This window comes from Nansenia antarctica (assembly GCF_963989245.1).
Source record: "Nansenia antarctica genome assembly, contig: SCAFFOLD_25, whole genome shotgun sequence".
NCBI lineage: Eukaryota > Metazoa > Chordata > Actinopteri > Argentiniformes > Microstomatidae > Nansenia > Nansenia antarctica.
This window is the reverse complement of record NW_027662493.1, coordinates 2,424,543-2,440,292: the sequence shown is the minus strand read 5'-3', so window position 1 is coordinate 2,440,292 and position 15,750 is coordinate 2,424,543. Positions and strand designations below refer to the sequence as shown.

Sequence of the window (15,750 nt, the reverse complement as noted above, 5' to 3'; positions counted from 1 at the left end):
ACTGACAGTGTTGTGATTGTCTTGTGTGCATTCTGATGGAGGTGGATTTTTCAGAATTAGACTCTGTCCAAAGTTTGAGTCCTAAAACGTTTAGTAAAAGTTCGTGAATTTATTAGTTTTATTAAAAAACAAAGATGAACCGGAAATGCTGTTGTTTGCTAGTGGTCTAGTCTATTGCAAACTAAAACTGTTAAGTTAAAGGTGTCACTGATGTAACTCGGTTACAGCTCGAAGTGGCGGTGAGGTCTGGAAAAATATTGACAAGGTCCTTAAAAAGTCTTAGAAAGGTATTGAAATTAACCTCAAGATTCCTGTATATACCCTGTTGTAAGAGCTGGCGACAATTTGCATGTCAACGTTAGCGGGTCATTTTTTTATACGGTGCCATTTGGACTTCATAACTTGTGAAAAAGTAATTGTTGATTTATCTATCTTTTAATGTTCTATTATATAAAGGACATATCTAGCTTGCTGAAAAACATAGTGGTCGAGCTCAGGCACCTACATTTTATTTTATTTAGAATACCCTCTGTAGTTGAATAGGGCGAGTGTCTCCAGAACAGAGTGGACACATAACAGGGTGGACACTAACAGGGTGGACATTTTGAGTTAAAGTTAGCCTTTAGCCTGCCTGTGTTAGCATAATGCCTAGAATGACCATGAATACTTGATGAGGAATCTAATTTGCACTAAATACTTTTTTTGAAATTATTCAATTTGATTGATCTCCTCAATATTTAGGCATAACAGTGTGGACACGTTATGGTCAACCATGATGATTATTATGATTAAACTCACTGGATAAAAACATAAAAATCAGATGGTAAAAGAGGTAGAAAATCACACAGCTTACCACATTTGAAATCCCCTCCACTGATGTGATGTCACCTCATGAGAGTGATGTGATTGAGAAATATGGTTTTCTTTTAAAAGAGACATTAACACAGCATACCAGGGTGGACAGTGATCGCAGGGACAAGCATACAACCTTAATTTTTTATACAAAAAAATAATATTTTGATAACTATATTTGATTTCAATAGATATTGATCAGGAAAATTAAATAATAATAACATATTTGGAAATGTATATGTTTTTAATAGTTATTGGATTGAAGTTGAATGAACAACACTGGGGACATCCCAAATCCCATGCAAAATCCCATTTACATCTTTAACCAAAGCTTTTAAAATGTAGAAAACAACAACTTAGAAGCCCATGTCATTGTATTCATAATACATAACAATTGACTATACATGAAAAACCTAATGGAATTGGTATTTGTCCACATTTAGACAAAATACAACATGATTTACTGGGGACGGAAATGACCCTGTTACCTAGTTAACTGCTTTACAGTTAAGAATAAGAATAAGAATAAGAAGAATTTAAAAGCAAGTAGTGCAAAAAACGTCAAGAAGCATAGATACAAAATAAAGTCACATATAAATATGAATTAATATTTACAATAAATAGTAAATACATAAAATTACTTTATCATTCATTTATACATTCATTCATTTTGCTCTTCTTTTATAGAGTAGTTTTCAGTTCATGTGTTTCTAGGAAACCTGTTTGTGTTTCTATTTTACAATAAATCTTGTTTCATTTATATTCTCCCATCTCCTCTAGTTCTTTATCTTATTGTTACATCCCATATCCGTAGATCTTATATGGGGTCGTAACAATAAGACTGATCTGTTCATCACATCATGTGTACCCTAACGGTACCCTTAGGGGTCAATTCTTGTGAGCCTAGCCCACTCACGTGTGTCTTTATTAGTGGTACTTAGTAGAATTTACATGACAAGACACAGCTGTGTGTCAACCCTCATGGCTGAAACTCACTTGATCCATATTCTACAAGTGTTGCTGAGTACAGTGGTAGTGGTCATGTTTATAGCCTTGGAAATATGTTTGCTCTCCTCGAGCTCCCTGGCTCTCTGAAACGCTACATGCTTGTAGACTAGAGCTCAGAGCAGCTGAGAGGAAATGGAGAAAAACTGGCCTTTCTGATGACCTTAACCTCTATCACTCTCTCCTTGCCAACTACGCCTCCTCGGCATCAGCTGCTAAAACATCCTACTATCATTCAAAAATGCATTCTTCTGCCTCTAATCCTAGAAAACTGTTCTCCACTTTCTCTTCACTCCTTAATCCACCTCCTCCCCCTCCTCCTTCCTCCCTGTCCGCCGATGACTTTGTCACCTACTTTGAAAAAAAGGTGGACGACATCAGCAGCACCTTTCTCCCCCCACCGCTCCCTCCTCCCACTAACAATGCTAACACCGTTCCCACTAACAATGCTAACACCCCTTCCAAACTCTCCCCTCGACACTCGATCTCTGGATTGTCATCTTTTTCCCCCCTCTCCCCCGATGAGATTCTCACACTTATCACATCAAAGCGGGCAACCACATGCCCTCTTGACCCCATCCCCTCCCCTCTTCTCCAATCCATTTCCGCCGACATCCTTCCTTACCTTACCACCCTAATCAACTCCTCCCTATCCACTGGATCTGTCCCAGCGGCCTTCAAAATAGCCAGAGTCAAGCCTCTCCTCAAGAAACCTACCCTTGACCCATCATCTGTCCACAATTACAGACCGGTATCCCTTCTCTCCTTCCCTTCCAAAACCCTTGAACGCGCGGCATCTAAACAACTGACTGACTATCTCCGGAAGATGGATCACTTAGACCCCCACCAATCCGGCTTCAAGGCTGGGCATTCCACTGAGACTGCGCTCCTTGCTGTCACGGAAGCCCTCCACTCTGCCCAAGCTTCCTCCCTCTCCTCTGTTCTCATTCTCCTTGACCTGTCTGCTGCCTTCGACACAGTCAATCACCAGATCCTTCTCTCCATCCTCTCAGACCTGGGCATCTCTGGCACCGCACACTCCTGGTTTTCTTCCTACCTGGCGGGCCGCTCCTACCAGGTGACCTGGAGAGAATCGCTATCTTCTCCACGAACCCTCTCCACTGGAGTTCCCCAGGGTTCCGTCCTAGGGCCCCTACTCTTCTCCCTCTACACCAAGTCTCTTGGCTCGGTAATCTCTTCACATGGGCTCTCCTACCACAGCTACACAGACGACACTCAACTCTTCCTGTCCTTCCCCCCGTCTGATGTAAACGTGGCAACCCGTATCTCAGCATGTCTCGCTGACATTTCAACTTGGATGGCTGACCACCATCTCAAGCTCAATCTTAACAAGACCGAGCTCCTCTTCATCCCCGGGAAAGCCTGCCCTCTCCAAGACTTCTCCATCACAGTGGAGAACTCTACTGTAACCCCCTCCCTGACAGCCAAGAACCTTGGAGTGATCCTGGATAACCGACTATCCTGTGTGGAGAACATTGCAGCAACGGCTCGCTCCTGCAGATTCCTCCTCTACAACATCAGAAGGATACGACCATTCCTTACCAGAGAGGCAGGGCAACTCTTGACCCAGGCACTGGTCATCTCCCGCCTGGATTACTGCAATGTACTCCTGGCTGGGCTCCCCGCTTCAGCCATTAGACCTCTGCAGCTCATCCAGAATGCTGCTGCCCGGCTGGTATTCAACCTCCCCAAATACTCGCATGTCACCCCTCTCCTTCGCACCCTGCACTGGCTCCCGATAGCAGCTCGCATCAGATTCAAGACCCTGGTGCTTGCATACCAGGCAGCTAAAGGGACAGCCCCTGCCTACCTGAAGGAAATGGTAACCCCCCAAACCCCTGCCTGCTCACTCCGTTCCTCCACCTCGGCTGGCCGACTGGCCCCACCTCCTCTACACAGCAGTCGGGCTGCCCGATCACGTCTCTTCACAACACTGGCTCCCAGCTGGTGGAATGAGCTCCCCACGACTGTCAGAACGGCAGAGTCACTACCCATCTTCCGTCGTAGACTGAAGACCCATCTCTTCAGGTTACATCTTAACTGCTCCTCCTGAGACATCTTCCGACCCTCACCACTACGTCTCCTAAAGACACCCGCTTTCCCCTTTACTGTGTCCCTAAGAACTTCTACTGCCCCCCTTGTACTGTTTCTCAGTTTCTCCAGTAATTAAAAAAAAAAAAAAAAAAAAAAACGTTTTAGTAGAAGGCGATAATAGGGAGAAGGTTTTTCCTTCTATCAGTGGCCCCGGGCCCGAGCTAGAGTACTCTTCCTGCAACGAATAGTGGACTGCTGATTCACATGCTTAGTATTCAAATGTATTGATTGTAAGTCGCTTTGGAATAAGGCGTCTGCTAAATGCCAAAAATGTAAATGTAAATGTTTGTGTGTACAGTCCATTATGGGTTCCCTATGCAACCTAGAGGTGGCACTTTTAACTGTTGGGACGCAGGAAAGGACCAAGAATACTTTGTATCACACCCCTCAAGGTTGAAACTCACTTGATTCATATTCACTTGATTCATATTCACTTGATTCATATTACTCAGTACTCAGAAACACTTCTAGAATATAAATCAAGTGAGTTTCAAACTTGAGGGGTGTCATACGAAGTATTCTAACACTTATTCTAACATGATTGCTACAATCATGTTTAGCATTGGAAGATTATTTCTTTACAATCCATTATATGTCCCCTATGCAGTGCAGAAGTCTGGATATTAGAATAATTAGGATATTGGAAGAATGATAAACCCTTCAAAGCAAAAATAATAGAGTAATGGAGTAGGATCTTTATTTACATGTTTATTTCAAGATGTAGAAGCATATCATTTGGGTGACTTTATCCAAATGTAGTATTTCTAAATGCTTAAACAAGCTTTTATTTTGAATAAATGCGCCCGAGCTAAGTGGGCGGAGTTCCAGAACACAGCTCCGGAAGGACCCGGTGATGACGTCATCAAAAGACGACACCGTGTTTATAACATGTTTTATTCTACTCCTGATGTGAGTCCGTCGAGGTCGCCAGCTTGTAGGAAATGTATTTTATTTCTGGATGATAAAGGTAACGTCTCTATGACCATATAAGGACAGAAGACGTCCGACAGGGCCGTTTGGAGCAGCGCCGGTATCTCCACATTGGTGAAAACGCAGAAATGTAAGTAAAACGTGTTCGTAGCAGCAAGTCTGCATCGCATTGCTTCATTGTTCGTAATGGTGGTTGTTTCTTGAGGAAAGTTTAAATGAGGTGAACATACTTATCAGAAGAGATGTTGTATCTGTTTGATCGTTTCTACCGGAATACACCACGGAACAAACACATGTTCTGATGAGTATTTAGATTTCATATCAAATGAAAGAAAGCCCAACAACAAACACGTGTTCGTCTGTCCTTTGTGCAACTCGTGTGAGGCCTTGGTTTGCAGTTGCAAAGTCACAATGTCTGCTCTGAATGAGGTCGAAATGGGATAGACTGGATATCAGAGTAAAGAACAGTGATATTCTAGACTTAATAGGGTGAATTTACAAAGGCTGAATAGATGAGTCGCTTTGAAAGTTGTTGACTTCTGTTACAGTGTGTCCTCGTTTCCAATCTAGACCTTATTTATCTATGAAATATTGCAGAATGGCATTTCTAGTTAGTCTGGTTAGTTGAAAGGTTAGATAGATATGAGGTTGGAAAGATAGATGGTTAGACAATCAGAGTTTGATAGATAGATAGATAGATGGATTGTATGTTACAGATAGATAGATATGAGGTTGGAAAGATAGAAGGTTAGACAGAGTCAGATAGTTACATAGGTAGATAGATAGTATGATAGATAGATAGGTAGATAGATAGTATGATAGATAGATAGTATGATAGGTAGATAGATAGTATGATAGATAGATAGGTAGATAGATAGTATGATAGGTAGATAGGAGCCTGGGGTAGTTCAGTGGACCGGGTGGAGGGTTGGTTGACTGGTTGAGAGTGGTAGTGTCGGTTGTTGAAGAGTTGAGTGTTGTTGTGTAATCTAAGAATGTTCTGCATGTCTCTTGAGTTTACTTTGACCTCCATGTTAAAAAGTGCTCTTTCAAGTAGGGCTGGGTATCGCCACTGATTTCCCAAAACGATTCGATTCCGATTCACCAGCTCAGTGAGCTCACGATTCGATTCGATTCACGATTCGATTCGATTCGATTCCGATTCGATCTAGTTAAAATATAAATTTTTTGCTTGAATATGAAAGAGATTCTCAGAATTAATGCTATAAATGGTTCAAGGAACCCTATAACATGTAGCATTGTTAAACATATCAATGAATTGACTCCAAAGCAGTTACATGAATGTACTTTTTATTTACATATGACTTTGCTTTTGTCCAGCTCATCTCTATCGTCACATTTTTTAAATCCAAAATGCACCCAGACATCTGACTTTAAGCCTGGTGGTGACTTGAGTGTCCCTGCCATCGCCATGTTTTTAGATTTTAGTGTTGAGACCTCACGTTGCGAGAGATATGATCAATTCTTGTAGCACGAGATCTCGTTGCGGGTTGAAGCTGCAAGCAAAAAAAAAAAAAAAAAAAAAAAGAAGATCGATCTCGGGATTTAGGAATCGATAATCGCTCATTTTAATGAAGATCGATTCTGAATCGGGAAATCGATTTTTTGAACCCAGCCCTACTTTCAAGTCAGTAATGCTAAAGTAAAGTTCAATAGGTATCAAAACCAAAAGTCATAGAAGACGTTAGACGTCTCTTTTAAAGTTGGATTTGTGTGAAGAGTCTGTTGTATGGTGGATTTTCTCTCTTTTAATTGGCTTAAAATGTGGATGTTTAGATTGTGTTAATTGTAACCCTAACCCTCATGAATTCAGAGAAGGAATTTAGCAATAGATGGTACTATTTAATTCTAAACTAGAAGAGAGGAATAGACTAGAGAGCCTCCCGCCAGCTTCTCCTCCAGCCTATCACAGCCAGGAACAGCCTCCCGCCAGCTTCTCCTCTGACCTATCACATGTACCCACTGCCCATCTCCCTGTATGTACCCACTACCCATCTCCCTTTATGTACCCAATACCCATCTCCCTTTATGTACCCACTGCCCATCTCCCTTTATGTACCCACTACCCATCTCCCTTTATGTACCCACTACCCATCTCCCTTTATGTACCCACTGCCCATCTCCCTGTATGTACCCACTGCCCATCTCCCTTTATGTACCCACTACCCATCTCCCTTTATGTACCCACTACCCATCTCCCTGTATGTACCCACTACCCATCTCCCTTTATGTACCCACTGCCCATCTCCCTTTATGTACCCACTGCCCATCTCCCTTTATGTACCCACTACCCATCTCCCTGTATGTACCCACTATCCATCTCCCTTTATGTACCCACTGCCCATCTCCCTGTATGTACCCACTGCCCATCTCCCTTTATGTACCCACTGCCCATCTCCCTTTATGTACCCACTGCCCATCTCCCTTTATGTACCCACTACCCATCTCCCTTTATGTACCCACTACCCATCTCCCTTTATGTACCCACTGCCCATCTCCCTTTATGTACCCACTAGGGCTGCCACAAACGATTATGTTCATAGTCGACTAGTCACCGATTATTTTAACGATTAGTCGACTAATCGGATCATAAATTACAGCTTATCGCACAATTACTCAATCGCTCTTATTTAGCTATCATCTTCTAAATCAGCTTCTAAATTTAGCTTGAAGTTGTTAGTTGTTGTTGTAGGCATGTGCTAACTAAAAATAAAGACAATTAAAATGATTGTTCACTCAAAAATAGATATTTTAATGAACTTTGCAGATTTATTTCTGGCATCACTTGCATGTAATGTAATGTAAAGAGTAGTAGAGGGTGCAAACTGCTGAGTAAAATGAGGTAGGCTAGGCACTAGGCAACCAAAAGAATACAAAAACAAAAATAAATACTTGTACAGAGTACAAAAGTTTTGCTTTGCTTCACTCATCTCATAGTAGAACGCGCCTTCTTAGCACTGTAACGTTAAGACAACATTTTTAGCTATTTGATAAGTATCGCTTTGATGACAACGTAAAATAATGTAAGAAGGCTTTTAACCAGGGGCGGATTTCGGATCGTAGGAGATCCGGGGCTTAGCCCAGAGGGAGAATATAATGTGCGCGCGGAGCGCGCCGACATTTTTTGCCTTCAACCTTCAACTTACCACCACCTTAAAGCGGACAAAAGGCACTGGAGAACACATATACATTCACACCCTTTAATGAAGCAAACTAATTGTGGTGGTTCTGGGCACAGAGGGAGGTCAGCACACGTAGCTCCCCCTGTCAGTCACCATCATTTATATTTGTATAGAATTACATAATTGATGGGCTGAGGCTAGTTATGTTACAGTATGTATATCAGGGCAGACTCTGTGCTCACCACTTATATTGTATTTAGAGTCTTGTCCTGTGTTATATGACGATATATTACATGTATTGTTGGCCTGTGTATAGTACTGTGAAATCAAATCCCCCCTGGGACATTAAACAAACTTAGTTAGTTAGAGTTACATCTTAGGATAGATTTGAGTCATGTTCTGTATACATACATACTACCATAAGGGCATACTTAATGTGGTTACTCCATGTTTACTAGCTGTAACATTAACGTTACATCATTCTTTGTCACTTGTTACTCAGTCAACCAGAGTGCAGATATCAAAGACTATCAGCCTGTTATTCACTTTATTTGAATAAGTATTATCCTTTGTTTGATTTCTTACCATGTACCGTAACAGTACCTTGCTATGTTTCATTTTCATTATAACATAACGTTATGTTATGATAGCCAGGGTTTCCGCGGATCCTTAAAAAGTCTTAAAAAGTCTTAAATTCATGTATATAAAATTAATGCCTTAAAATGTCTTAAATTCATTACAAATGTCTTAAACTGGTCTTAAATACTTTACCCAAACGTCTTAAAATTGTCGGGGCAGGACTATTTAATTTTACTTTTTCTCGCGGCATTTTTCTATTGAGCAAACGTTTAATTTCATTGAGTAGCGCGCAGACTCCTCCCCCTTGCGTTCCTTTGGTTATAGTCAGCTGCAGTGCTTGCTACCTAGCATTAGCCAGTCTGCGAGATGGGGAAGTGCAAGTTCAACGAGAGGTGGCTTGACGACAGAAGATTTTGCGATTGGCTTAAGTCCACCGGCTACCCAGAAGAAGCAAGATGCACTGTGTGTAGGAAAACATTCAAACTCGGCACCATGGGCATTAAGGCGGTTGAGAGCCACCTAAAAAGCGAGAGGCATAAAACGGCTGCTAAGGGCCAACAGCAGACGCCAGGAATCTCCCAGTTCTGCGTGTCTGCCCCGGGCTCAGCGCCCCAGACAACGGCTGCCGCTGCTAGCAGCACTGCTAGCGATCTCAGAGCAACGTTTGGTGGAACACCTACACTGAAATCGGAGATTGTGTGGGTTCTCAATACAGTGGTAAAGCACCAGTCCTACTCCTCCAACGAGGGGATTGGAGATATCTTTCGGATTATGTTTCCCGACTCCCAAATCGCCACTACATTTGCTTGTGGAAAGGACAAGGCGTCATACATAATACGTTTCGGATTAGCTCCTTACGTCAGAAACGAGCTGATCGCGAATGTGAACGAGTCAGTTTTTGTTCTAATGTTTGACGAGAGTTTGAATCATGCCACAAAAAACAAGCAACTCGACGTGCACGTGCGGTATTGGGTCGGCGATCAAGTGGAGTCGCGTTACCTGGGCTCGCAGTTCATGGGACACGCTAAAGCTCAAGATTTACTGCAACACTTCAAGGTAAGTGCATTTTGTCAATGACAAAGTATTAGCTTTACATTAATTTTGGCAGATACTGGCAATGTCATGTAGATTCAGTATAATAGTAGGCGTACCATAGGGAATGATGCGGTGTAGTCTAGTCATTTCCACGTTATAGAGAGCCACAGAGAGGGAGAGGGGACGCGGGAGCGGGCGGGGGGATGGTGGGGAGAGAGAGTATCTAAGGGCGTAGGGAGAGGGAGTAGATGGATGAGTTATAGTTTGTTAACTGAGGATGTGTGCAGACAGAATGTTAAAGTACATTGAACCATTGGCAATCATGCTATTATTATTGTTATTATAATCATCATTATCATCATCATTTATTATTATTGTTATTATTCTCATCATATTCATGTCATTCTCAGGAGTGTGTGGAGAGACTGAACCTGAGGAACATGGTGTCCATCTCCATGGATGGACCCAATGTTAACTGGAAGTTTCTGGAGCTTCTACAGCAAGAGCATGCTGAGCAGTATGGTGGTGCCCAGCTGGTTGTTGTGGGTAGCTGTGGGCTCCATACCCTACACAACGCATTCAAGTGTGGATTCTCCATGTGGCAACTGGAGAAGGTAAGATGATTATAACTATGAGAAGTAATCTTTCATTTGTCCCACAAGGCAAATTGGAATATTACAGCAAGTGGACACTTGACAGGATTTAAAGAGAGCATGAATTTACAGATGTTTCATACTATTAACTCCTAAGTTATTTTTCTAAGGGTTTATGCAATCAAAAGTGTCTGCACACATTATGTGTACAGTTCAGTCATTCTGTCAGTTTAGTTCTGGTATGTGTCTGTGTGTGTGTGGTCTACTGGGGAGCGCTGCTGGTTGAGCAGTCTGATAGGGCAGTGAGGAAGGACCTGCAGTATTGCTCCCTTACACACTTTGTGTCATTCCCCATGAGAGATGATGGCTAATTCAGCATTCTCCTCTCTCCCACCAAGGTGTTGAGAGCAATGCACTTTGTTTTCCACAATACACCAGCGAGGAGGGATGACTTCATTGCCCTCACCAAATCCTCAGTCTTCCCATTACCATTCTGTGGCCATCGGTGGATTGAGAACCTGCCAGTTGTGGAGAGGGCTATAGAGGTAATTAAAATCTTGATTTATATAGCACCTTTCTAAACAAAGTTACAAGGTGCTGCACAATGTATGATAAAATAGACATGCATGATAAAATAATACATACACATGGTGGAATTAAAGGTATGGCCATCACTGGTGAAGTATGTGGATGCAGTGAAGACAAAAAAGTTGCCAAACCCTGGGACAGCGTCATTTGACACCATCGAAGCAGCCCAGCGAGATCCGCTCATCTTGCCCAAGCTACAGTTCTTCATGGCCATCTCAAGGACCTTCACTCCCTTTCTCACAAAGTACCAGACTGACACACCAGTCATGCCATTCCTTGGCAAAGATTTGGCTGACTTGTCCAAGGTAATCAAATTAATAATGAACAATCAACAACAAAAGCAAAACAAGTTGAGTGTGTGTGGGCATGCTGAATGTGTGTGTGAGCAGGGAGAAATGGCAGATGCTACTGGGTGGCTTGATTAATTAAACTCGTCCTTAGTCAATACATAAAATTACTGAAAGATTATGTTTTGGCTAAGTAAAGGTTACTTATCATACTGTTATTGATATATTGCATATGTGATATGATATTATTTTAAATAACTATATAGAAATGCATTTCATGGTTAATGTGGTTATCAAAGGTACTTGCTTTACAATCATCATGCATTTTCTTGTTACCCTTTCAGAGTGTGCTGAGGCGTTTCGTCAAGAGGGAGCATCTCAATGACATCACTCCACTGCAGCTGGTCAGGCTGGATGTCGCTGATCAGAAGAGCTGGGTCAACCCGAAGGAAGCCGACATAGGCCTGGGTGCTGAGGCAGCCCTCAAGGTAATTTAGATGTATTACTTAACTTTATATCAAATGATGGTCCATATACAGGCAGGAGAGAATACTGTGTTAGGCCATTCAGTTGTATTTAAAACACATTACCCATCTGTCAGGACCTCCAGAGAAAGGGGACCGTAGGGGAGCTCACTGCCCTAGAGTTTAGGAAGGACTGCATGACGGGTATGTCAAATATCCTAAAGAAAGTCCAGGACACGAGCCCCCTGAAGTACCCCATCGTGAGACAGATGGCATGTCTGGACCCCACAGTCATGTACGCCAACCCAGACGGATGCCAGGGAAGAATGAAAAGTCTAGTGCAGAAGTTACTGCAAGACAAGCAGTTGTCTGGAGGTGTCTCTGCTGGTATGAATAGTTAATAGAAAAGCTGGAAATGTTGTCCCTGATTATTAGCCAATGGACAATTGGACATAAGCCTGTCTGCTAATCAGGATTAATCATGTAAATAATATTTCACATATTTCCTTTCATCTGTTTTGTTATAGGTGATGTGATTATCCAACAGTTTGGGAACTTCCTGTCTGTTGAGGCTAAAAACGAGCACTTCCTGTCCTTCCGGCCCATGGAAACCAGGCTTGACGTGTTCCTGCATGGCTACCTCAGCCAACCCTACCCTGAGCTCTGGGGTTTCTGTCAGAAGCTTCTTCTCCTATCCCATGGGCAGGCGACAGTCGAGAGAGGCTTCTCCATTAACAAGGAGGTGGAGACCGTTAACATTCAGGAGGACACTGTCATTGCCCAGAGACTGGTCTGTGACTATGTTGCAGTTTGTGGGGGGGTTGCCAATGTCCCTCTCACCAAGGAGCTGCTAACTTCGGTGGGATCAGCAAGGTCAAAGTACAGAGAACACCTAGACCTGGAGAAGAGGAAGAGGCAAAGCGCTGCACAAGGGCAGAAAAGAAAAGCAGCAGAAGAGCACATCATCGAGCTGAAAAGGAAGAAGCAAACTCTTCTAGTGGTATCTGATTCTCTGGAGAAGGATGCAGACAAGTTTGCTGAGCAAGCTGAGGGGAAGTCCGGCACCTTGATGGCTCAGCTCATCACAAAGTCTAACGTCCTCAGGAAGAGATACAAAGAAAAAATGTGTGATTTGAAAAAAATAGAGGCAGAACTGGAGAGTAAGGCCACAGAATTGAGGCTCATGCCGTGAGTGTGTTAAGTAGATGGGGTTTTTTTGTTAGATGTTTCCGACCAACTAATTGCACTTTTAATTTAATTAAGTTATTGAACCAGAGCTTTTATGTTCAATAAACAAAACAAGTAAACTTGAATGAGTCTCATTGATTGACATGCTATGCTTGTATTGTAGTACAGTGGAATCCCCTAACCATCGCATATATATATTTTTTCGGTCTTAAATTCCATTTAAAGTGGCATTAAAAAGGTCTTAAAAAGTCTTAAATTGAACTTGCTGAAACCTGCAGAAACCCTGGCTAGCATTAGCAAACCGGAAAAGTAGTGTCAGTGAGTCAGTCACCTTTCTAATAAGATTCACAAACCTGAAACATCATCTATGTCATCACTGCTGGTGAAGTCATTGTTGTCAGCTGCTGATACGGCTGCTGCAACAGTTCTTGGCGCTTGTTTTGTTGAAAACAACTTTTATTTGGGATATCCATCCTTACAATTGTGCAAGTCAGGCACTGATTGAGATCACTTCTTCTTCAGGGCAGGGCAGGCTACGCAGTATGCAGGCTAATGTCGCGCAGCTGCTGCCTCTCTGTTGGACTCCGGTACTGCACGTTACTCACGAGAGTTTTTTTTTTTTTTTTTTTTTTTTTAAGTAAAACATTCGGGGCTTTTCAGAAAACATTCGGGGCTTTTCAGAAAACATCCGGGGCTTGAGCCCCAGTAGCCACCCCCTAGCGCCGCCCCTGCTTTTAACGTAACGATATCGTTAGCCAATAACAAGCTAACTAGCTTACCGAGACGAGCCATCGTCTTCCTCGTCATCTGCCACAACGTGCTTCCTTTTTAGATGCTCGCGCATCATAGACGTGCTGCCATGATAAGCGAGTTCAGCTTTGCAAATTTTACATTTTACATTCTTTTTTTCAACGTTGTGGTTGAAATGCTCCCACACTTTAGAGGTACGAGGACAGGAAGACATTTCTCTGTTTGTTTTTCCGGGGAAGTCACGTGTGCCCCGGATGACCGACACTGCGCATGTACATCAAAGACACTGGGAGACGCTAGCCAGTGGCAGCTTCAGGGAAGAAAAACGAATGCTTATCGAATGAAATGAATGGTCTTTATTGTCATTGATATAGTACAGGTACCAAACAACGAAATTTGGGAGGGGGGGGCTCCCCTGGTGCTAGGCAAAAAAAAACAAACAAAAAACGCTTATTTCAGCTCCAAAAAAACATGCGACTACGGCGATTACCAAATATGTCGGCGACGATTTTGGTAGTCGACGTCGTCGTGACTAGTCGACTAATCGTGGCAGCCTTAGTACCCACTACCCATCTCCCTGTATGTACTAGGGGTGCAACGGTTCAGTTGGCCCACGGTTCGGTACGGTTCGGTATTTTGGGTCACGGTTTTCGGTACGGTTCGGTTCAGAAACAAATGCTACTATTTATTTACAAACTGTTACTTTACTTTATTTTGCTTATACATAATATGGAACTTTAACATACACATGTATATGTTATGTATATAATGTATATATAATTGTATATAAACAAAAAACACTTTCAAATGTCCAAAAATAAATAAACACTTTCGAAAGTAAAAGTGCACTTTAGCCTTGACAGCTGGTAGCCCGTATACAAACAGGAGGAAAACAAATTCACACTACAAAAGTAACACTTTCCACATAGCGTTCCAACATGTCATGTGTTGTATTCTAACGAGTTGCGACATCGTGGATTAATTTGTGTTTTGGTAAGTCTAACATATCTTGTTTAATTGTCAGAATATGGTGGGCTGTGGTGCTTTTGTGGAAGAAAGTGACTGCATGTCTGTTCTGTCTACTAACGCCGACAGAAAGGCTGGACTGAGGGACACGGATACCATTCAACTCGTTTTTCTTATTCTTTATGAAAATTGAATAGATTGTAAAACCTGCGAATGCAGACAACAAAAACATACATGAATACACAGCTCTGACACATTCAAAGACTAAAACAAAGCATATAAATGTTACACAAAGCACGCATCAAACACTAACCGTGGCATCCCTCGAGTCCTGGCATCACACAATGAACCCCTACGCACGGTCTCCCACTATTTAAGCACCTAATCACAGCCCCCAATATCCCTACGCATAACGGATCTATATAATCAAACAATTCCCACGCAGTTATGAGGCATAACTCAAAATAATGTTACTAATATCTAATAATCAATAATTAATAATAACTAAGAATTATTCAAATACCATTTAAAATAACATTTCACATTTGTCCTATTTTATAGGCTAAAATATGTACACTGAAACACCCCATCCTAACTGGACAGTACACCTCCCACCTAGCCGATCTAGCTACTAGTCTAGGGAGGCTACCAATGTCCCTTGTTCCTCAATGGGGAGGAGAACAACCATCCTCCTGACATCCCGGTGGAGGACGACCCCGGGCAGCTTGCCAGAGCCTTTCTTTTCTCTTGTTTTGGCTCCTCCTGGAGAGGCAGGGCCCTGGTGAGCGCTCCTGAGAAGGCCTTCCGTTTGAGCTTATTCACACTTTCTCGAGCATCAGCTGCCACTTCTGCCGCTGATTTCACGGGCCACTCCTCAAAAGGCTTCTCCAGGAATCCAGGTCCATTCTGCCACAGAGAATCTTCGCTCAGTTTTTCAGGAACTGCTCCTCTTGTGCTGATGTCGGCCCCATTGCACTCACCGGGGATCCACGACCACTCGGTTGGAGACCCTGTCTTCCCCGGGTCCCACGTTTCCTTGGCTGAGCTCCCGCCTCTTGCCTCTTGTTTCAGCTGATTTGGTAGCACCAGGGTTTTGGATGTCGCTCCAGGCCTCTCCCCTCCACAGGTTCTGGCGTCGTCCTTTCTCCTCCCACCTTGGCCAGACCGGACCCACGGCTTTAGAAAGAACCCTCCAGCGCTCAAGATCTCCTCCACTCCACTTGTGATGGTGTCGAGCATCTTCAGATCATCATGG

General features: G+C 42.8%; 1 protein-coding gene across 2 annotated transcripts; it reads left to right on the top strand.

Annotated features, from left to right (window-relative positions):
- The first annotated feature begins 8,841 nt into the window (after positions 1–8,841).
- LOC308175590 (uncharacterized protein) lies at positions 8,842–13,002 on the top strand. Of its 2 annotated transcripts, XM_080551229.1 has the most exons (5): positions 8,842–10,273; positions 10,651–10,797; positions 10,915–11,145; positions 11,472–11,615; positions 12,119–13,002. In XM_080551229.1, the coding sequence occupies exons 1-5, from the start codon at positions 10,100–10,102 to the stop codon at positions 12,125–12,127; spliced, it is 705 nt and encodes a 234-aa protein (XP_080407355.1). In that variant the 5' UTR covers positions 8,842–10,099; the 3' UTR covers positions 12,128–13,002. The 2 variants fall into 2 exon arrangements, with proteins under 2 accessions (XP_080407355.1, XP_080407354.1); XM_080551228.1 differs by lacking the exons at positions 8,842–10,273; positions 10,651–10,797; positions 10,915–11,145; positions 11,472–11,615 and adding an exon at positions 11,852–11,978.
- The last annotated feature ends 2,748 nt before the right edge of the window (positions 13,003–15,750 follow it).

Bases quoted from the DNA above. Each gene is read 5' to 3' on its own strand.
- LOC308175590 (XM_080551228.1), top strand. From the start codon at position 11,861: ATGGCATGTCTGGACCCCACAGTCATGTACGCCAACCCAGACGGATGC. The intron at 11,979-12,118 runs GTATGAATAGTT...GTTTTGTTATAG, and splicing joins GTCTGGAGGTGTCTCTGCTG to GTGATGTGATTATCCAACAG.